Source organism: Alligator mississippiensis, chromosome 15 (genome assembly GCF_030867095.1).
Source record: "Alligator mississippiensis isolate rAllMis1 chromosome 15, rAllMis1, whole genome shotgun sequence".
Classification (NCBI taxonomy): Eukaryota; Metazoa; Chordata; order Crocodylia; family Alligatoridae; genus Alligator; species Alligator mississippiensis.
The window spans coordinates 25,617,194-25,640,263 of record NC_081838.1 but is presented as its reverse complement, the minus strand read 5'-3'; the positions used below and the strand labels follow the sequence as shown (position 1 = coordinate 25,640,263).

General features: G+C 50.2%; 1 protein-coding gene across 5 annotated transcripts in view; it reads left to right on the top strand.

The window, feature by feature from the left end:
* LOC132243173 (zinc finger protein 311-like) overlaps window positions 1-22,712 on the top strand; it is a 28,502-nt gene extending 5,790 nt beyond the window's left edge. For all 5 annotated transcript variants that reach the window (XM_059718957.1, XM_059718954.1, XM_059718956.1 and 2 more), the window contains 4 exons: window positions 626-810; window positions 2,558-2,684; window positions 10,396-10,512; window positions 16,628-22,712. In XM_059718957.1, the coding sequence (XP_059574940.1) occupies window positions 626-810; window positions 2,558-2,684; window positions 10,396-10,512; window positions 16,628-17,016 (818 nt within the window). In that variant the 3' untranslated portion in view covers window positions 17,017-22,712. The remainder of the gene's footprint in view (window positions 1-625; window positions 811-2,557; window positions 2,685-10,395; window positions 10,513-16,627) is intronic.
* Window positions 22,713-23,070: the final 358 nt, after the last annotated feature.

The following is a 23,070-nucleotide window of genomic DNA, read 5'->3' as shown; positions in this document are numbered from 1 at the left end:
AACCACCAACTGAACTAGTGCATGGAAATGTTTATAGCTGGTTTCTATCCAGCTTGAATTTGAATGCGGGGCAGGGCCTGAAATGTTGGGGACTGCAGAGCTGGCAAAAAGTCACTGCCAGAAGATCCGGACATCAGTCTTGTCTTACAAAATAACTACAGGCTCAGTTGGGTGGCATAAATTCCTCCAGGTTTATTGTCTACAAGGCACGGTCCCAACAGACGCTTGGTCTGACGGACAAGGTGTTAACGCATGCATGTCCATGAGACGGCATTAGCATAACACCACACGGCCTCTCCTAGGGCGATACAAACTTCCCCTCATTCTAATTCTCATTTAATGCAGTGATGAAGACACACTACATGTTACATCCCACCAGTATCTTCATTATGTTGAGCCATCCTAGTCATCCTGGTACTGGACTCTTCTCTGCCTTGTTCAACCATCTCCCTCTCCCATCCTTTGGCCCGCATGCTAAGTTTTGCCAACGTGAGGAGTTCAGGCATCAAGTCAGATTCACTGATCAGGCCCGTTCTAGCCAACGCTTTATCAAAGCCTTTGTGTGAGCAGTATTGATCGATGTACCAGCGAGGCCTACAACCTGCGGATGCTCTTCCCCTCCCAGCAGGTTCAGGGACCCTGAGCACAGCTGAGGAACGACCTCTTGAGGAAGGGCCTGTCACCCTGGAGCTGCTGGGGCCATCCCCAGGAAGATCAGGGGAGAGGAGACTCCCGACAACTGTGCCAGGCCAAGTGCATCAGAAGCAGGGCAGGCACCCACAGCAGAGAGAGAACGTGGCCGTGAGCAAGGTACAGGCTGCAGTGGGGTGTGAGCAGGGAACCAGTGAGAGTTGTGGGTGCGGGGAAGAGCCAGAGGAGAGGAGAGACTTGAAGAGCCACAAGAGGAAGTTTCACTAGCAAAGGAGGTTGCATCCCAGCTGAGGCAGGAAGGAAGGCTTCAGGGGAAGCAGGAGCTCACTGCTAAGTACAGAGAGCCTGAGAGGCTGGGACTGGAAGTGCTGGTCTGAGCATCTGTAGGTCCAGTGCTCCCTGCTTCTGGAAGCACTGCCTCAGCTTCCTCTAATGGGTGCTTCAAGTGAGCATTTGAAGACTGGGGGTCCCAGGAGAGAGCCTCACTGGGCACTCTGGGCCCCAGGGAGCACGGGGTGAGGGTCTCCTCAGCTGAGCCCACCAGATTCCCCCTGAGAGGTATGGAGAGGTCTGCACCCAAGTCCACCGAGTCCCTCCAGCTCAGCCGTTGCCAGGGCAGGGTCCTGAGCTAGCTGTTTGCTAGGAGTGAGCAGCATTCCTGACTCCTGGAGGAAAATGTGGGATCAACCTGCCAGAAAGGGAACTGAATGCCAGTCTCCTTGCACCAGTGTCTGACTGGGATCAAGGACAAATTCCTAGAGTAGCTTAAAGCTGCAGGACCTCCAAGCCCGCAGGTGTGATGTGTTCCCAAGGAAAACGGTCAGTTGGTGTTTTGGGGAGTTGGAATATCTTTGTCTCTGTGCACGGGGTCGGACTGCCACAGCTCCCTCTTCCTCCTGCTCCCAGGCTGAGTTTGCACTGAGTCCCACCTGCTTCATCTCATCCCAGGCTATTGGGAATCCTTGTTCCTCCTTCCCGGCTCTACTCCTTCCCTTGTCCTTTTTTTCCACTCCATAGCTTGACAGAACAGGGATGGCTGCAGCAGCGCCAGGTCATGTAGGACAGGGGTTTTCAACCTTTTTGGATCAGTGTATCCCTGGCGGCCAGATGTGGAGCAGTGTACCTCTGGAGGCCAGACACAGTGCAGGCCCTGCTTGCCCAGCCGGACGCAGAGCAGGGGAGTGAGAGGGGATGGTGCATGGCCGGATGCACGGCGGGGGCAGTGCGGCAGTGGCGGCGTGTGGCCGAATGTAGAAGTGACAGCTGCTGCGTGCAAGCTTCTCCCGTGTCCAGCTGGGCGGGTGATGCCTGCATGGGATGGTGCGTGGCGGTGCTCTGTCCCCACCCTCCTGCCTTCTCAAGTACCCCTGGCAGTACATGTACCCCCAGTTGATACCCCCGATGTAGGATATAGGCAGGGAGATTCTCTGTGTTTTGTGGGGGGCAGTAAGTCTCCTGGGATTTGGAGCCTGTAGAGCTCCCCACCCAAGAGCTTCATGGGGGAAAAAAGAAGATTCCTGACACCACCAACACCCAGTGTTTGCTGGCTGGTGTCAGGGGGAGACGGGTGAAGTCCAGGGTCCCCCTCTCAAGCCGAGTATTCTCCCTGCGAGTCACTGGTGTGCAGCCAGTTTCCCCAGGGGAGGTTCGGGGCACCTGGGCTAAAGTTTCTCGTGGTGGTGTTATGATGGCAGTGTTTCCCTTATAGAACAGCATATACTAACAGAGTGAGTAGCTGTGCCCACTCCCTAGACAGCATGAGTTAAAGCAGAGAAACACGTGGCTCTGTCTGTAGAGCTGTGTCCACACCAGACCCTTTGCTGGAGCAGCTGTGTCAGCTGAGGAGTGGGGCTTAGGTTTGTGGAGGCCGGAGCAGATGCTGATGGTGTAACTCTTGTGACTGCAGCTCCCGGAGGCCTTTGAGGACGTGGCCGTGTATTTCACGCGGAAGGAGTGGGAGCTGCTGGAAGCTGAAGACAAGGGGCTTTACCGGGACCAGATGCTGAGGAATTACCAAGCCCTCGTTTCCCTGGGTAACGTTCTGGTTCTTGTTTCCACACCCCCCAGCAGAGCTGTATGAGATTAGAAATGTACTCTTCTTTCTGTTCCTTTACAGTCACACCCTGATCCAGTTTGGTTGGTGGTATAAGTCCACTTTTGCTCCACTGCTCTGTCATTGCTCAGGCTTCTTGTCCACTTCTCATTTTCACATCATCCTCTGTTTCAGATGCTGCTTTCACTGGGGTCTTCCCCTGGTCTAACCCCTCTTGTTTCCATGTCCAGCAATTTCCTTGCAGATGATCCCCCTTTGCTGTCCCAGCATGTTTGTATTAAGGACATAAATATTATTTTAAAAATAGCCATTTCAACCCTTCTAATTATATCGGTTAAACATTTAACTCAGGAGCAGGCAATTATTTTGGGCAGAGGGCCACTTACTGAGTTTTGGCAAGCTTTCGAGGGCCTCATTGACAGGTACCCTGCCCCCTGGTCACCATCTTGTGACCGGAAATCCCGCTTCCTAACCTCCAACATTTGCCACCATAAGCCTCTCCCCTTGCCCCTCAAAATAGTCCTTTCAGCAAGGGGCTTTGCCATTTCAGAATCAGAAAAATACCAAATTATGTTCTAAAAATTGAACATCTACAGCATTCATTAATTTGATTTCAGAAATAATTTGTCCTGATTTACGTGTGTTTTTGTAGTGTGCACAGAGGTGATTGCACAATAGCTTAAATGAAGTCTTACTCTTGTACATTGTGTGGGGGTGAGGGGCATAGGTATAGGTTTGTGGGGGCCTGTTAGTGTGTGGGTGTGAGTGTGGGGTGAGAGAGCATGTGGGTGTGTGGATAGGTGGGGTGTGGGTGGTTATGGGGTTTGTGGAGGGCTGTGTGTTGGGGGAAGGTGGTTGGTGTGTGTATGGCAGTGTGAGGGAGGGTGTGGGTGCATGTGTATGGTGGGCTGTGCATGTGGGACTCGCCCTATGAACACACTCTCTCCCTCCCTCCCTGCACATGCACAGTCGCCTTCCCCCCCACCTCCTGGTCCTGGGGTACTGGCGCGGACCCCGTGCTCCCACGGTCCAGTGATATAGCCCGGAGCCATGTGGTGCTGGAGCAGCCCGAGAGCTGTGGCAGGCAGAGACTCCCAGTTTGGGGGTCAGGGCCAGGCTGGCTTTGCTGGCGAGTCCTGCTGGCTTCTGGCTTCCCCCGGGTCCTAGTGGCCCTGGCTCCTGTCATCTTTGACAGGCAACCAGGAGCACGTAAATATACATTTTCTAAAATTTTTAGGGGCCGTGCGAGCCGGATAGAGTGGCTTGGTGGGCCAGGTGTGGTTCATGGTTTGTATTTTGCCCACCTCTGGTATAACTGATAACACAAGTGCACAGCAGTTAAAGATGTACTCCACTTATCTTTGTCATGTCTTGCGGTACCAACAACAAAAACAGGCAGGCCTGAGTTCTATAGTTTTTCAGTCCATTACAGTTTCATCACATCAAAAATATTGATACATTTCTTTCAGCTTAAAAAGAGTTTAAACCATTGTAGTCACCACAGACCACCCGATCCCTTTTTCCCTGGAGAGTTCCAGACCTTGGAGCCCAGTCCTGGATGTGGGGTGCAGATTGAAATGAGTTAATGGGCCACGGGGCACAGCCTGGCAGGGAAGGGAAGTAGGGCAGTTCTCCCATAGGGTGAGTGGGCAGCCAGCACGGCTGCTTTGCCTGCCTGTTGCAGTGTGCCACTCTGCCTCTCCCTGCAGTGGTACCGCAAGCACTGACTTGAGAGAGGGGGAGGGGTTGGGGGTGGCTTCTTTTCAACAGCCTGTCTAGTACCCTAACCTATGGGTACTAGTCCCCCCTCCCTATTCCCATTCCCGTTTCACCTCCCCTCCTCATTCTTCCTCCCTCCCAAGTCAGGGGCACCAGGGAGAGGAGGAGGTGGGGCACCATGCTGCAACAGGCAGGAGAGGCAACTACGGTGCCTGCCCAGCCCCCTTCCTGGGGCACTGCACCCCGTCCCTTTCCCATCAGACTGCACCCCGCACTAAATGTTAACTGTAATACATTAACAGCATAAATATAATTACAGCTTAAACCAGTTATCTGTTTAACTTTTCACATCCCAAGTTGGTACCATCTTCAATTAATTCATTCACCAACAACCATCTCTTGGGAACTAGTTCTTCTTCCTCACTCTTTTTATTATTGTATCTGGTCTAAACACTTAACAATCCCAGCATGCAGTGCACATTTGAGTGCTCTCTTCAGGCAGAAACAGCTGTTGCTTGTTCCTCATCCATGTTCCTCCAAAGGAGATGTTTGTAGAGGCACATAAGTGAAGCAAAATGATCTTCACACTCTTTTGTTGCACCACAGACACCTAAAATTTGTAGCTGCAGCAACGCCGGTATTTTTTTGCAAAAGTTTTGTTGGTCCAATAAAAGATATTATCTCCTATGAGTCCTGATTGCCTTTTCCTCTAGACCAGCACGGCTACAACCTGGATACCCAATAATAGATTGTGGCACTCGATTGGGGCAGATGTCTGTTCACTTGGTGGTCGGAGAACTTCCAGCGCTCTCCAGCTGATCTGAAGAGTGGAGGGGCCCAATCCTGCAAACCCCATGAATTTCTGAGCAGGATCGGGCACTTGTAGCCCCCAGCCAGCTTTCTGCTCTTTAAGTGATGTGCCCTGAGGACTCTTGGGGCATGTGTCAGTAAATGGAGAAAGCCAGGATTTCTCTGCTTTTGGAGATGCACCCCTGGGATATATAAGTGGGAAAAGCTGTGGGGTTCCCCACTGGAGACAGGCTGGGGAGATTCCAGGGACATGTGCCTATAAGCAGGGAAAGCCTGGAGTGCCCTAATTACAGAGATGTGTGCATTCCCTGGTTTGGGGTTATGGATTCCCTGTTTCCTCCACTGCTTCAGGCAGTTTGGCAACATCTGTTTCTACCCTTAATCCCTTTTCCCTCCTTTTTAACTTAAGCTGGCTAGTAACTAATGGAAGCATTACCAGCCGTTACTGTTGCAACCTGTGGCTTTTCCATTTTCTCAGCTTCTCCAGTGACACTTTTACCAGTGATGAGATGCAGGTTCTTCTAACAAGGAGCCCTTGTAAGTTCTCTCTCACATTCCTTTCTAGCATCTTCACTGTTGTGGACTACAGCTTGCTTTTCCAATGTATAACGATTTCTTTTTCTGTTAGAATTGCTCATTATTTTGGGAAGTCTCTTTGCAAAAAAAAAAAAAATCCCGTGACCCCTGGTGCAGATCATTTTAAGAACTTCTTTGGTGAAGAAGTTTAATCATCCTTATGATTAAAAGGAGGGTGCCTGAGTGCAGAGCCCTGGTGAAAGCTGATTTCCATTTCCTAAGGATCTTTATTGCAGAAGCTTGTCCTGACTGATGTTTTTCAGTAATCAGGTGTCCTTCTCTGCTGCTTCCTTCTTCCTCTACCTCCACTGAAAATCTTCCTTGGGGACCTGCACATATGCTTTTTGCCAGCTACCTAAAGGTCAGCTTATTGTTTTCTGTACTTTCCTTATTGATTAGTGACACACTTTCCTTTTTTCAAGCCAAACTGATTAGCACTGACCTGTGTGCTCCCAGTGACTCTGGCTGCAGTTTGGAAAGAGCAGCTAAGTCATTTTGTTCCCCTGTCATTGGAAGTTTGGTGATAACTTCCTTTCTTTTTTGCGGCAGAAGAGTGGTATTGCACTTAGTCACTACTCATGTGAAGTTTTTTATCCTGTATAGTTTCCATCATTAAGTGCAGCACCACCACCATTCCCCGTCATCTCCTACTGCTTCAGGAACTTCCACAGGTTGAGCATATGAACCTGCTATTCAACTCTTCTTTCCTGCTTCCTTGCTTTCCTGATTTCCTCTGCACTGTCACCTGGAAGCTCAACTTCATTTACAAATGTTCTCTGGGACATTCTCCTCTCAACAAATTCTCAAAATACAAGATTGGTTTTAGATCACATGTTGATCCTCTTTTTTTGTCATTAATAAATAGCATTGGATACAAGATTACCCAAAGTTTTTGTTTAATCGTTCTCAGTTTAAACCAGCATATCAATTGTTTTCTCATCCTTTCCAGTGTTCAGTTTTCTATACAAGCCTTTCAGCACTGCTTCTCTTGCTACTGCCATTTTATAGCTCTCATTTTTGTCTGCGTGAATGACTTGGTCCAAATCCACTTTTGTTTCTTACTGAAAACTTCTCTAGTTACTTTGATGCCTTGTGAAACCTCAACTTTCCCATCTGGTGTTTCTTATATGACTAGGTTTCACCCAATACATCTTCAGCAGCTGTAAGTGAAACTACCTTCCCTGAATCTCAGAGTGAATCTGCATTAAGCTCTCCATATTATAAGACTGTTGGTCAACTTTGTTACAAATTCTGGGCTTTCTATTTAAGATAACTTTCACCATTTCTTCCTTTCCCTGATATTCTTTTTCTATCTTTTATCTTTGAGACTAGCCCACACTCAGTAAGTGCGATACTGTGTGGGAGCATGTTGCTCTCACAAGGTATCAACCTTTGAGTTTGGTTTTATCTCTACTGCTAGTCATTGTGCAACCTATTTTTACTGAATGATCATCTCTTCTGCAGGTGATTTGTATCATCATCTTTTTCTTGGGAAACTGGGTAGACCTGTGCCATACTATGGGTTTTCTCTTTCTGAAAAACGTGTCTTCTTCCTTCTTTTATCCATATCCACAACACAGTCTGTATCTTAAGTACATATGCATCACCTCCTGTAAGGATCCACTCTTTGGATGAAAAGGCTGCTGTAGTTACCCATACAGTTGTTATAACAACATCCTGGCCAAGTTCGTGGATGACACCAAGTTAGGGGAAAGCGTGGTCACACTTGAAGATAGGCTACAGATACAAGCGGACCTAGACAGGCTGGCAAGTTGGGCAGATCAGAATCTGATGAAGTTCAGCGCCGAGAAATGTAAAGTGCTCCACCTTGGGACAAGCAAACCCAACATCCCTACAGGCTTGGCAGCATCAAACTGACCAGCACCACGAATGAAAGGGACCTGGGAGTAATTATAGACCACAGTATGAACATGAGCCAGCAGTGCGATGCTGTCACCAGTAGGGCAAATAATACTCTGACGTACATCAATTGATGCATCTTCAGCAAAACCAGGGAGGTGATTCTTCCACTCTACTCAGCACTGGTGAGACCACAGCTAGAGTACTGCGTCCAGGTCTGGGCACCGCACTTTAACAAGGACGTGGACAAGCTTGAGAGAGTCCAGAGAAGAGCTACCCGTATGAACAGAGACTTGCACAGCAAGACATACAAGGAAAGGCTGAGGGATCCGAGACTCTTGAGCCTGAAGAAAAGAAGGCTGAGAGGGGACCTGGTAGCAGCTTACCGCTACACTAGGGAAGTACATGAAGGGATCGGTAAGCAACTGTTCACCAGGTCACCCAAGGAGAAAACCAGGAGTAATGGCCACAAACTCCTGGAAGATTGATTCAAGCTCAACATTAGGAAAAACTTCTTCACAATCAGGGTGTCCAGACTGGAATAAACTCCCTCCAGAGGTGGTGCAATCGCCTACCCTGGAAATCTTCAAGAGGAGACTGAATGGTCACCTTGATGGGGTCACTTGACCCCCAGTTACCTTTCCTGCTTGGTGCAGGGGGCTAGGCTTGATGATCTTCCAAGGTCCCTTCTGTCCTTACAATCTACTAATCCTTTTCTATGTGGTGCTGTAACAGGACACCCTCCCCAGTGCCATCTTCCCTGTTATCCGCACTTTAAAGGGGACTCCAAGGGTGCCCCATGTAAGGTTTGTGTACCACTCTCTACTCGCCTGCCACGTCTTGATGGAAATTATACTGATGTTGTTGTAAGCGGGAGACTGCCTATTGTATTTTGTATGTTGGGGTCTTCCGCCTCCATGGACCTTGACCCCTGTCTTTCTCTAACTAGGCCTCCCCATCTAAAGCCACCAAACAGGGTTTGACTCTGAGGCTCTAGCCTTTTCTTTTCTTGTTTTGAAGCTCGTGGCCCTCCTTTCTGCTCTGATCTGGAGCCCAGCCTCCCTGACCTAGAGGCCCAGCCACTGGCCCCATAGCCAGGGCATTGCAAGTTCAAGGCCAGGGAACAGCCCCAGACCCGGACCCACACTGTTCCAGTCCAAAGAAAAACAAAACCGCACCTCAGGTGTGCCAGACCACCCTGGCCTTTTAGGATTGTGCCCTCTGGTGCCAGGGTCTGTACACCTTAAAATCATGTACCCACACTGGCACTGGGGCCTATGTACCCCAAATACTGCACCTTCTCTGGTCAGTGCACCCCAAAATCCTGCACCCACTCTGGTGCCGGGTCCCCATGCTGTAGTGGGGTCCCAATGAGGCCTCCTCCTTCCCCAATAGCCTCGCCCAAACCACCAGTGTTATTCAATAACAACAACAAAAAATAATATGAACAGTCCTGTCCATGGGCAATAACTGCCAACAAGAGAAATGTGATTAAAGAAGGCAGCGTGCAGGCTTACATTTACGCAGGGTTAGCGCTTCAGCTCCCCACTGTTGGCTACAGTCCTTCCTCTGGGGTTGTTCCAGGGTCCTCCGTAGTTCCCTCCTCCAGCCTTTAGACTGCTCACCAAGCCTCTCCGTGGAGCTCTGGGACACACTCCTTCCCCTTTGGCTGCTGGCCTCTGCTGCTGCTCAGCCCAGGGTTTTTATAGTCCTGGCCTGCCCCTTCTGGTCAGCTGACTAGCTGGCCACACTCAGCTTTTAACCCCCACTTTACCAGCACTCTGTGCCCAGAAAGTTCTGGCTTTAAAGGGGCCGCCTTGTCTTCTGGTGACAGGGTTAGGGTTTCCTGTTGCAGGTGCCAAAATGAATTGCTTTCTCTCCCATATACAAGTTTTCATTGTCATCAGTGTGTCATTGAGTCCTTACTTCTTGGACTCATCAATCCAGACCTTTACTGAGAACCCCCCACCCCCAAAATTACCCTAATAAGGTCAGTTTTGTGGATGGCTATGAGTATGTTCACTGTCTCTGTCTTCAAATCAGTACAGTGTAACCTCCTAAATCTGTTTTTCAAAATTTTGGAAATCTCAAAAATCCGGCACTTTTTAAATACACTACTTTGGGGAGTAGCGGCAGTCAGTCCCAGAACAGCGGCCGCGCGCAAAGCAGTGACGCAGGGTGGTGGATGGGAGTGGCAGCTGCCACGTGCAAGCTTCCCCCTCTGTGTCCAGGATGGAGGGGTAGTGGTGGGTGGTGATGGAGCTGGGGAGTGGGGATAGTGGCGGCCGGTCCCGGAGCAGCAGCCGAACGCTTTCAGAAATCTGGAATTTTCAAGTTCCCAGCAGGTGTCAGGTCCCAAGGATGCTGGATTTATGAGGTTATACTGTATTTTGAACATCTACAAAATAATTTGCTTTCTTCCTCCTTACACATCACATATCACTGCATCTCTGCCCACTTTCCTTGATGCCACTGTAAGATTTTTACCGTTATATACTTCTGAGGGGTTGATGCTTCATACAACCATTGTTCAACTTTCTTGGGTGATAGAGGTCATGATCAATTGACGGTTCCTGCCAGTACTGAGTACTCCTTTTTCTTAAATGTCCTCCTTCCCTTTCCCTTTGAGTGCCCATTAAATGTGTGATTCCAATGGATCCTTTCTCCAAGTCCCAGCTGGGTACTGGATGGTGGAGTAAACACTCTCTATACGCTCCCTAACACAGGGTATCGAGGTCCTACACCAGATTTAATCTGCCGCATCCAGCGAGGAGAGATGGAGCTATGGGTCAGTGATGATGAGGAAGCCGGAGAAAGCTCGTTGTCTGAGGACTTGTCTCCAGGTAAGTCTTGAAAATCCCTGCCTTCCACCCACATCTTAACGCAGAACCTCTCTATACCCAGGGGGAGCTGGAAATCTGAATACTTTCCTTGAGCTGCTGCCACAAGGTCCTGACATCACACAGTTTAGCCAGATCAGTGTTGTCTGGGCAGGTATGTGTACCCACTCCTTATGTTTCAGCAATGCGTGTACAGGCAACTGATCCCTTCTTCCCCTTATTAGGGCTGCTTAGGTAGGAAATCTGTCTTCAAACCTGCAGATCCTCCTCTCATTGAAGGGTGGGGCTGCCCATTGGGAAGTAATAAAATGCCAGAGAAAAAGCCTATCCTGCTGTTTTGGTTTGACACACAAAAATGGGATCCGGGGCTACTATGAGCTTAAATGTCCGTTTTCCCTCATCAGTGCAAGAATTGACAGGCCAGCCCAAGATGGCTGTACCTATGTTATCCCCAATGGCAGGGCATGATCATGTTTGAATTGCCCCACGGCACCTATCAGAGTTGCCAGAAACCCTGCGGGAGTTATTAAGGATTGGGCTGTAGAGGGACTGGTGCTCTGCTGCCCATACGGCTACTAATGCTGTTTCTTAATCTGAACTGGAGCTCTGCACCTTCCCTCTGGACGAGTCAGGAAAATTCAGGCAGTATTCACAATACCTCCAGCTGTATGAAATGTCTGCTAGGTGCAGTTAGGATTCACAAGCTTTCAAGTGGAACCAAGGAGGTGCTTGTATTCCCCCCCACAAGCTTTCATGCCTTGGGGGAGATACAGGCACTTCCTTGTTGCCACCAGAATTGCCCACGTTCTGCTTCATAATGGGCACAAGGGATACAAGCTTTGAGACCTGAGATCCAGAGTCCACATGGAATTGGACCCCTTGTTCTTACAGAGTAAATGATGTCCAGCTGTCCTCTGGGGCACATCTCAGCACAGGGAAATGCCAGATCTTTCCCTTTGCCAGCTGGGCAGAGGCTAATCTCTGGGCTCCCATCTCCACCCAGCAAATACTGCGGCACTGGGCAGAGATGAGCAGCAGCAGCTTCCTGGGGAAAGGGCTACCAACCTGAAGCTGTTTGAGGTTGGAAACCAGTTTTGTATCCAACAGGGACAGAAAATGGTAGGGACCCAAAAGAGCAGGGAAGGATTTGAGGGGCAGAGGGACCTTCCTGAGGCAGGGGCTGCATATATGTGCAGAGTCCAAGAAGAGTTTTGGGGGGCAAATAGACCATGGGGCCCACAGGGGAGTCCACTGGAGGGAGAATGGCCACCCCTGGGCTGAGCACAGGGACAGCTTCCAGCATATATACCCACCCCTCGGGCAGGAGAGCACGCACTCGGGGGAGCACCCCCACCTCTGCGCAGTGTGTGGGACGAGCTTTGTCTCCCTGAGCAATATCCAGATGCACCAGTGGGGAGCATGTGGGGGAGAAGCTGTACTGCTGTGCTGAGTGCGAGAAGAGCTTCACCAGGTTGGATCAGTTCAAAAGCCACATGTGCATGCATGTGGAGGAGAAGCTGTTCTCCTACACCAGTGTGGGAAGAGCTTCATGCAGAGCTCCATGCTCATCACCACGCACCTGCGTGTGCACTCAAGGGAGGAGCTGGTTTCTTGCCCCCAGAGTGGGAAGGGCTTCATCCAGAGGTCCAATCTCATGAAGCACCCGTGCAAGCACGTGGGGGATCTACCCTTCTCCTGCAGCCAGTGCAGGAAATGTTTCACCCAGAGCTCCACGTTTGCCACACACCTGAGTGTGCACATGGGAGAAGCTATTTTTTTGCACCCAGTGTAGGAAGAGGTTCGCACAGAGGTCCACACTTGCACATCACCTGTGTGTGCACACGGGCAAATAGCCATTTTGCTGCCCACAGTGTTTGAAGAGCTTCCCCAAGAGGTTGAAGCTTACAAAGCACCTGTGCCTACATGCGAAGGAGAAGCTGTTTTCTTGCAGCAGTGTGAGAAAAACTTCAGTGGCAGGTCCACATTCACCAAGCACCAGTAAATGCACGCAGGAGATGAGGCTTTCTTTGTTCAACTAGTGGAAGTTTCATAACCACAAGCTCTGCTTCTCATGTGAGACTTCAATCCCCCTGACATCTGCTGGGAGGACAAGACAGCAGTGCACGGACAATCCAGGAAGTTTCTGGAGTGCACTGGAGACAACTCCCTGGGGCAAGTGTTGGAGAGACCAACTAGCGGCCATGCTCTTCTTGACCTACTGCTCACAAACAGGGAAGAATTGGTGGGGGACGTAGAAGTGGATGGCAAGTTTGGCTGCAGTGACCATGAGATGATTGAGTTCAGGATCCTGACAAAAGGAAGAAAGTGCAGCAGAGTATGAACCCTAGATTTCAGAAAAGCCGACTTTGACTCCCTCAGGGAACTGATGGGCAGGATCCTCTGGGAGGCCAGTCTGAAGGGGAAGGGAGTCCAGGAGAGTTGGCTGTATTTTCATAGATTCATAGATGTTAGGGTCGGAAGGGACCTCAATAGATCATCGAGTCCGACCCCCTGCATAAGCAGGAAAGAGTGCTGGGTCTAGATGACCCCAGCTAGATGCTTATCTAACCTCCTCTTGAAGACCCCCAGGGTAAGGGAGAGCACCACCTCCCTTAAAGATTTTAAAGAAATCTTGCTGAATGCACAGGAACAAACTACCTCAATGTGGAGGAAGAAGAGCAAATGTGGCAAGTGACCAGCGTGGCTTAGCAGAGAACTCTTTGGTGAGCTTAAACACAAAAAGGAAGCTTATAAGGAGTAGAAACTTGGACAGACAACGGGAGGACTTTAAGAGTATTGCTCAGGCATGCAGGGATGATGGAGGGCCAGAGCACAAGTGGAGTTGCAGCTAGATGTGAAGGGCAACAAGATGGGTTTCTACAAGTATGTCAAAACCAGGAGGAAGGTCAGGGAACATGTGGCTCCCTTACTGAACGGGGAGGTGCCCTAGTGACAGACAAGGAGAAAAAGGCTGAAGTACTCAATGCTTCTTTTTTACCTTGGTTTTCACAGGCAAGGTCAGCTCCCAGACTACTGCACCGGGCAGCGCAGTTTGGGAAGGAGGTGAGCAGCCCCCAGTGGTAAAAGAACAGGTTAGGGTCCATTTAGAAAAGCTGGATGTGTACAAGTCCATGTGGCCAGACACAGTGAATCTAAGGGTGCTGAGAGAGTTGGATGATGTGATTACAGAGCGGCTGGCCATTGTCTTTGAAAACTCATGGCAATCGGGGGAGGTCCTGGACAATCGGAAAAGGGCAAATGTAGTGCCCATCTTTAAGAAGGGAAGAAGGAGGATCCAGGGAACTACAGATCAGTCAGCCTCACCTCATTCAATGGAAAAAATAATGGAGCAGGTCCTCAAAGAATGCATTTCTAAGCATTTGGAGGAGAAGAAGGTGATTAGGAACAGCCAGCATGGATTCACCAAGGGCAAGACATGTCTGACCACCCTGATTGCCTTGTATGATGAGATAACGGGCTCTGTGGATGTGGGGAACACAGTGGGTGTAATATACTTTGACTTTAGCAAGGCTTTTAATACCATCCCCCACAGCATTCTTGCAAGCCAGTTGAGGAAGTATGGGTTGGAGGAACAGACTGTAAGGTGGATAGAAAGCTGCCTGGATTGTCGGGCTCAACGGGTAGTAATCAGTGGCTCCATGTCTAGTTGGCAGCCGGTATCAAGTGGAATGCCACAGGGGTCAGTCCTGGGGCTGGTTTTGTTCAGTATCTTCATTAGCGATCTGGAAGATGGGATGGATATCACCCTCAGCAGGCTTGTGGATGACACCAAGCTGGCGGGGAGTAGTAGATATGCTGGAGGGTAGGGCTAGGATTCAGAGAGACCTTGACAAATTGGAGAATTGGGCCAAAAAAAAGTCTCATGAGGTTCAACAAGAACAAGTGCAAAGTCCTGAACTTAGGACAAAACAATCCCATGCACTGGGACAGCCTGAGGACGGACTGGCTATGCAGCAGCTCTGGAGAAAAGGACCTTACAGGGGTTACAACGGACAATAAGCTGAATATGAGGCAGCAGTGCACCCTTGTTGCCAAGAAGGTCCATGGCGTCCTGGGCTGCATGGGTAGGAGCGTTACCAGCAGATCATGGGAAGTTGTAATTTCACTGTTCTGCACTGGTGAGGCCACATCTGGAGTACTCTGTCCCCCTATAAAAAGAATGTGGACAAGATGGAGAGAGTCGAGCAGAGGGCAGCAAAAAAGGTTCGGGGGCTGGAGGACATGATTTATGAGGAGAGTCTGGGGGAACTGGGCTTAGTCTGCAGAAGAGAAGACTGAGGGGGGATTTAATAGCAGCCTTTAACTACCTGAAGGGGGGGCTCAAAGAGGATGGAGCTGAACTGTTCTCAGTGGTGACAGATGACAGAAGAAGGAGCAATGGGCTTAAGTTGTAGCAAGGGAGGTTTAGGTTGGATATTAGGAAAAATTGTCTTACTAGGAGGGTGGTGAAGCACTGGAACAGGTTACATAGAGGGGTGGTGGACTGCATCCTTGGAAGCTTTTAAGGCCCAGCTTGACAAAGCCCTGGCTGGAATGACCTTATCCAGGCTGGTGCTGCTTTGAGCAGGGGGTTGGACTAGATGTGACCTCCTGAGGCCCCTTCCAACACTCACTTTCTATGAGTTGATTGTTTGTCTGTTGTTAAAAAAAGTGTCTTTGGTGAAGAAAATACCTTTCTAGAAAAAACAACCCCCAGAATAGTTTACTGAAAACTAAATTGCAGAATAAAGAAATTCTTGAAAAATCAGTAAAGAGGCTTTGGTTTTTTGGGGTGAAAAACACACATGTAACTGAAAGGAATATGTCCCATAAACCTGTTTCTTTTGTTCCTCACCTCAAAATGTTAAAAATGAAGGAAAAGCTGAGCATCTTTGTTCCTCAGCTCAAAGAGAAAAGGATTACTCGCTTGCCCAGGAGGGGAAGAGGCAGCCATGAGGAGGGGCTGACAAAGGGACAGCAGGAGTTTAATGAGCGAGTCCTGGACCAGGTGAAATGCAAAAATTGCTGCTGTGAAATTTTTCACACTCATCTTTCCCAGTCATGGTGGTTTCTGCCCTGATTTCGGCCCTGTGGCCAGTCCAGATTCCTCCCCCAACCTGGAGTACAACTCGGGCATTAATTGGTGCATTTCTCAGGCCAAGGAGAGCCCTTTCCTTCTCCCCAGGTTGCTGAGTTTCCTGGTGAGCTAAGTTAACATCCCAGAGGGAACAAACTGAGTCCTCTCCAGCACCCTTGACATGGGAGGGCGCTGTTACCAGTTGAGGGGATGTAACTGGCCGTGAGCATCTAGTCCAATCCCCTGCATGAGCCAGGATCATCCCTACTCAAACCTTTTTGACTTCACTGCAACTAGGGTCTGTCCCAGTAGTGACATGATAAACGGGCCCCCACAAGCCCCATCCTCTAACATTGGCTTAGGGCATGAATGTCCCCTCGAGGCCTGGGCTGCTGAGACCACAACCCTCGGGGTCCCTGTGCACTTGGGACAACTCAGCTGCCAATTGCCACTTGGCTACAACTGCCACCCTGCCTGGCCAAGGCCCCCACCCCATCTGCTGGAGTTTCTCCCACCAACATGCAGGGACGTGAGAGGCAGTTTAGGACTCTACTGAGTGGCCAGTGGGCTCCCAGTTAGGCAGCCAGGGACCTGTCACATGGAGAAACTTGTCCGTGGTAGTGGTGATCTCCTCCTTGGCTGCGGGGGTCAGGCACTCGTAACGTAGGCAGATGCCCCTCCAGGAGGAACCACACATTGCAGGGCAGCGTGGGCTTCCCTGGGGCACTTTCAAAGCTCAGGGCCTGACATCAGGTTCTGAGCTGCACCCAGGAAACCATTGCAGTCAGCAGCATCAGGGCACAGTGGGTCGGTTAGGGTAGGGTACAGGGAAGGCAGGCTGTCTGTGGAAAGTGGCCTGCCCTGCCTCCTGTGGACACAGAGAGGAAAGGCCGCCTGGGCAACTTACCACGGTCCCTGGGTGCCTGTGCATGCACAACCCCCAAATTGAGAGCAGCTGGTGCACAGTCCCTCTGTATAATGCATGTTATCTCTGAAATGTTGCAAACTCTCACAATAAGCCTCTCTGTCCTTGCTCTGCAGAATCCGCTGCTAGATGCAGGGGCAAATCACCTGGTGGTTGGGAAAATGGGGCCTCAGGAACACCTGCAGCTTCAGCAGCTGTGCTCCACGTGCACCAGCTCCGTCAGTGCCAAAACCAGGATCCGACGGTTGTCTTCGAGCGGCTGGTCACTATCTCCGAGGAGCACCTTGAGGAAACTCGGACCTGGCACCGCCACTGGCTCCACGAGTTCCGCGAGATGTGGCAGGGCATGGAGCAGTCAGACTGCGAGGATCGTGAGGCATGGCGAGCAGAAAGTGAGGTGTACCACGCTGTCCTGCAGAAGCTGGTGGAGGCCCAGGAGAAGCAGCGTGATATGGTGCGACGGGCGGTGGCTGCTGCCAAGGACAACCAGTGCGTGCGTCACTGACTGTGCTGGCCCTGGTGGTATTTGGCACCACACCCAGTGTCCAGGCCTTGGTCCCGGCCCCAGCTGGTCCCTGACAGGCACCCATGGGCCTGCCTCAGACCCCCCCCACTCCCAGTGACTGTAGCAGCAGGTGCAGTGCCATGTGGCAGCAGGTGCATCCTGTTCCCCCAGCCCCCCCGTTTCACCTGCCATCTGCCCTTTGACCCCGCTCCATGCAGTCCCTGAGGGAGCTGCCCATGGTAGGGCCGGCTCCCTACGCGGGCCCTGCTGGCCCTGGCCCAATGGAGGAGGAGGGGGAGTGGGCTGGGCGGGATGGACAGAACCCACCCTCACCCCCAGGTCAGCCCCCAGCCTGCCAGGCTCACCATGGTGCCCAAACCCAAGGTGCTGGTGGCCGATGCTGAGGTGCCACATGCCTCCCTCTGGGCTCTGCCGTAGGTGCCTCCTCCCCACTGTTCCCCAGAAGAGTTGTAAATAGACACCTGGGGATGAGGGTATTTTATTGGTGGTATGCATTAGGGTTCGGGGGAGGTAAGGTATGCATTGGGGCTGTTGGAAGGGAGACAAGGAGGGGTCTTTTGGGAGGCAGAGAGGGGTTTATTGGCGTGTTGGGGATAGAAATAAAGTTTGGGGTTCATTGAAAACTCAGTGTGCGTGTTTTTGCTGTTGCACTGTGGGCCAGGGGTTTGTGGGTGGTTGCCCTGCCGCCCTTCTGCAGAGGGTGGTGGAGGAGGTGGCCTGCGAGTGCCTCAGATATGGTGTCCTGGCTGCTGCTGCTGGGTGGAAGGTGAGGAGCATCCATGGTGTGTTAGGCACAGGTCCTTGGGACAGCATCCTGGAGGGCTGTGTCAGCTGGCTGCAGACTGCTCGGGGCCAAAGAAGAATTTGGCTGGGGAACAAAGCACAGTGCACCCTTTCAAAGAGTGGGGCTGGCAGCCAGGTGGCTGTGGCTGTCTGGCCATAGCTTGGAGCTGCCCCTGGCTGCTGCAGTGGGGAAGAGCAGGGAAGGATCATGCCCAGTACATTCCTCAAGCTCTTTGCCAACCAGGTAATGGTAATGGGAGCAGGATTGTGAGGTCTGGAAGCTCCAAGTAATACACTGACATGAAGGTGGCAGTTACAAGATGGTCGTCTAGCACTTGGATGAGACAGGAGTGCAATTCAGTAGCTGTAACTGAGACTGAGTGGCCCTCTTCAGGACCTGCTTTGCTCACCCCTCATGGGGAGGGAGCTGGAAAAGGTGCTTTAAACGTAGCCTGTCTAATACAGCATTCTGTATTTCTTCCTGACTGGATAACTATGTCCAGTGGGATCACCTTTACTGAGGTTGAAAATACCAGCAAAGACACACCATTACTTTTGGGACCTGGAACATCAGGACCCTCTTGGACAACCCTAGCAGTGAATGCCTAGAGTGCCGCACTGCAATCGTGGTCTGAGAACTCAGGTGACACAACACTGATGTAGCTGCACTGAGCGAGCAGGAGATGGGCAGCTCAAAGGACATAGAGGTGGCTATATCTTCTTCTGGACAGGTAAAAAAGGAGGAGAACGCCAACTTCATGGAGTTGGTTTTGACATTAAGAATGTACTCATAAAACAACACATTGAGTTTAATTTTGGAATTAGTGAACGCTGTATGACTCTCCATTTTAACCTAGCAGGGAGTCACTATGCCACTGTCATCAGCATGTATGCCCTGACTTGATGCCACTGACAAAACCAAGGAGGAATTCTGCACCAACCTTGACCAAGTCCTTTCTGATGTTCCAGGGGGAGGCGGTGTTATTTTTTTCAGTGATTTCAACGTGAGTCGGAAGAGACTCTCGCCTCTGGAATGGAACCACTGGCAAAGGAGTAGGAACGGCATCCTCCTCTTGACCAAATGCACAGAACATGGATCATCTTCACCAACACCTTGTTCCACCAGAAAAACAGGAACAACACATCATGGCAACACCTACGATCTAAGCATTGGCACCTGACTGACTATGTCATTGTCTGTGTCAGGGATCGCAAAGATGTCTGCATCACCCGTGCTATGCTAGGAGCTGATGATTGCTGGACTGATTGCTGATTCATCCGCTTGGTTATGTCATTCAAACTGGCTCCCAAACAATGGCTGCAGTAGAAGTAATACTGACAGAAGATCAGTGTTGATCCAGCCAGCCACCCCACATGGAAACACGTCTGAGCTGCAGTGAAGTCTGTCAACCTGGATTGGCCTCGTCAGCCATCTTTGGACCCGCAGATAAGACAGCCATGGAAGACAATCATCCTCATCTGTGAGGGATTGCTGAAGAGTAGGCTGTTTGTGGACTAAGATCAAAAGTAGTGCTAGTATTGCTATTGATGTGTTGTTGTTATTATTTTTAGAAGATAAGAACTGCCACGTACTAGGCCAGACCATAGGTCCATCTTGTCCAGTCTCCTTTGTCATGCAGCAACAGAGAGCACATACTGAAAGGAGAGTGAACTGGGTCCTACCAGGGCTTTCTCTACTGTTCCTCTCCCACTTGCAGCCTCCAGCATTTGGGGTCTAGGAAGTTCTGCCCCTCACTCGTCTTCAGCTGCTACTGATGCCCCTTTCTGTCAAGACTGTGTCCAATCCCTGTTTGAATTTGGCTTAACTCTCAGCTTCCAACACATCTGGTTGCAAAATGTCCTTTAAGGACACACTGGGTGAAAAGAAAATATTTTCATTTTAAATTTACTAGCTAATCATTTCATGTTGTGATCCCTAGTTCTTGTACTGGGAGAGAGAATAAACAATAAATCCCTTCTAGCTTTCCCTTCACCATCCAATATTTTGTAAGCCCTTCTCATGTCCTCCCTCAAGTGTCCTTTTTCTAAACTGAGCAGGCCTGGCCTCGGTCTTTTATCACATGGAAGCCCCTCCATACCACTCATCATCCTTTTTGTCCTTCTCTGGACCTTCTCTAGTTGTCATCTATCCTTGTTGATATATGGGGACCAGAACTAGACACCATATTCAAGGTATGGATGCACCATGGATTTATAAAGAGGCAACATAGGCCACCAGATCAGGAGGATCTGGTAGTAGATGAGGTTGTCTTCAAACAACTAGCAGAAGTTTCTTGATTGCAGGCCATAGTTCTCACAGGGGACTTCAATCACCATGACACCTGCTGGGAGGGTAATACAGCAGTGCACAGGCAATCCAGGAAGTTTTTGGAGAGTGTTGGGCACAACTTCCTGGCGCAACTGCTAGAGCGGCCAACTAGGGGCCCTGCTCTTCTTGACCTGCTGCTCACAAACACGGAAGAACTGGTGGGGAATGTGTTAGTTGATGGCAACTTGGGAAGCAGTGACCATGCAATGATTGAGTTCAGGATCCTGAGGAAAGGAAGGATGGAGAGCAGCAAAGAAGAGTATGGAGGAGTAAGGAAGGATGGAGCAACACAGAAAGGATAAAGAGTAAAGACCCTAGACCTCAGAAAATTAGACTTCGATTCACTCAGGGATCTCATGGGCAGGATCCTCTGGGAAGCCAGATTGAGGGGGAAAGGAGTCCAAGACAGCTGGCTATACTTCAAAGAAATCTTACCGAGAGTGCAGGAGCAAACCATCCTGATGTGCAGCAAGACTAGCAAGTATGGCAGAAGACCAGCTTGGCTTAGCAGGGAACGTTCAGTAAACTAAATCACAAAAAGGCAGCTTATAAGAAGTGGAAACTTGAACAAATAACTAGGAAAGAGTATAAGAAAATTGCTCGGGCATGCAGGGATGATGTCAGGAAGGCCAAAGTGCAATTGGGGTTGCAGCTAGCAAGGATTGTGAAGGGTAACAAGAAGGGTTTCTACTGGTATGTCGGAAGCAAGAAGAGGATCAGGGACAGTGTGGGTCCCTTACTGAATGGGGGAGGCAACCTTGTGACAGAGGATGCTGAAGAGGCTGAAGTGCTCAATGTCTTTTTTGCCTCTGTCCTCACAGGCTAGGTCAGCTCCAGGCACCAGGCAGCACAGTTTGGGGAGGAGGTGAGCAGCCCTCAGTGGTGAAAGAACAGGTTAGGGACTAGTTAGAAAAGCTGGATGTGTACAAGTCCATGGGGCCAGATGCGATGCACCTGAGGGTGCTGAGGAAGTTGGCTGATGTGACTGCAGAGCCATCATCTTAAAAACTCATGGTGATCAGGAAAGATCCCAGATGACTGGAAAAAGGCAAACATAGTGCCTATATTTGAGAAAGGGAAAAAGAAGGATCCAGGGAACTACAGACCAGTTGGCTTCACCTCAGTCCCTGGAAAAATCATGGAGCAGATCCTCAAGGAATTAATTTCTAAGCACTTAGAGGAAAAAATGGTGATTAGGAACAGTCAGCATGGATTCGTCAGGGACAACTCATGCCTGACCAACCTGATTACCTTCTATGATGAGGTGACCAGCTCTGTGGATGCGAAGACCAGTGGATGTGGTGTACCTTGATTTTAGCAAAGCTTTTCAAACAGACTCCCACAGCATTCTTGCAGACAAGCTAAGGAAGTATGGGCTGGATGAATGGACTGTAAGGAGGATAGAAAACTGGCATCAGGCTCAGAGAGTAGTAATCAATGGCTCCATGTCCATTTGGCAGCTGGTATCAAGTGGAGTGCCCCAGGGGTTGGTCCTGGGGCCGTTTTTTTTTCAATGTCTCCATCAATGACCTGGAAGGTGGCATAGAGTGCACCCTCAGCAAGTTTGCAGATACCACCAAGCTGGGAGGAGTAGTAGATATGCTGGAGGATAGAGCTAGGATTCAGAGTGACTTGGACAAATTGGAGGACTGGGCAAAAAGGAATCCCATGAGGTTCAACAAGGACAAGTGCAGAGTCCTGCATTTAGGACAGAACAATCCCATGCACTGGTGCAGGCTGGGGCTGCCTGGCTGGGCAGCAGATCTGCAGAAAAGGACCTGGGGGTTACAGTGGACAATAAGGTGAATGTGATCCAGCAGTGTGCCCTTGTTGCCAGGAAGGCTAATGGCATCCTGGGCTGCATTGGTGCATGTATTGCCAATAGGTCAAGGGAAGTGATTCTTCCCCTCTATTCAGCACTGGGGAGGCCACATCTGGAGTACTGTGTCCAGTTTTGGCCCCCCACTACAGAAAGGATGTGGAGAAATTGCAGGGAGCCCAGCGGAGGGCAACAAAAATGGTGAGGGGCCTGGGGCACATGACTTGTGAGGAGAGGCTGTGGGAACTGGACTTGTTTAGCCTGAAGAGGAGACTGACGGGATTTAATAGTAGCCTTCAACTCTCTGCAGGGGGGGTTGCAAAGAAGATGGAGCTGGCCTGTTCTCAGTGGTGGCAGGTGACAGAACAAGGAGCAATGGGCCCAAGTTGCAGCCAGGGAAGTTTAGGTTAGATATTAGGAAGAATTTTCTCACTAGGAGGCTAGCAAAACACCAGAACAGGTCCCCCAGAGAGGTGGTGGAGGCTCTGTCCTTGGAGGTTTTCAAAACCCGGCTAGACAAAGCCCTGGCTGGGATGATGTAGTTGGGGATGGTCCTGCTTTGAACAGGGGGTTGGACTAGATGTGACCGCCTGAGCTCCCTTCCAGCCCTCATTTCCTGTGATTCCACAAACATGATTCTCTCTGGTTTGTTTATAGTTCTCTTCATCTTCCTGAAAATGTGCTTTGTCTTCTTTATGTCTGCTGAGCCCTGAGCTGATGTTTTAAATAAACTGTCCGCAACGACTCTCAGGTCATTCTCCTGTGTGGTACTGGCTCATGTAGAGGCCGTTCTAGTGTAGCTATACAGGCAGTCCTCAGACTTATGACACAGTTGGTTCCTGAAAACTGGGCCTTAAGTCAAAATGTCATAACTCAAAACCAATTTTCCCATAGCAACAATGTTATAAATGGGAGCTTGGTTCCTTTACAATGCTTAATAAGCTGTGACCAGCTGGTAAGTCTGGTGTGGTAGAAGGGGAGGTGGAAGGGATGTGGGGGGCCAATTCAAGGCCCCTTGCAGTGAGGGAGGGGCTGGGGCACGTTTTTTGTCTGGTGGCTCCCGCTACTTGGCCGGGAGGTCCTGGTGTGGGGGGGGGCATGT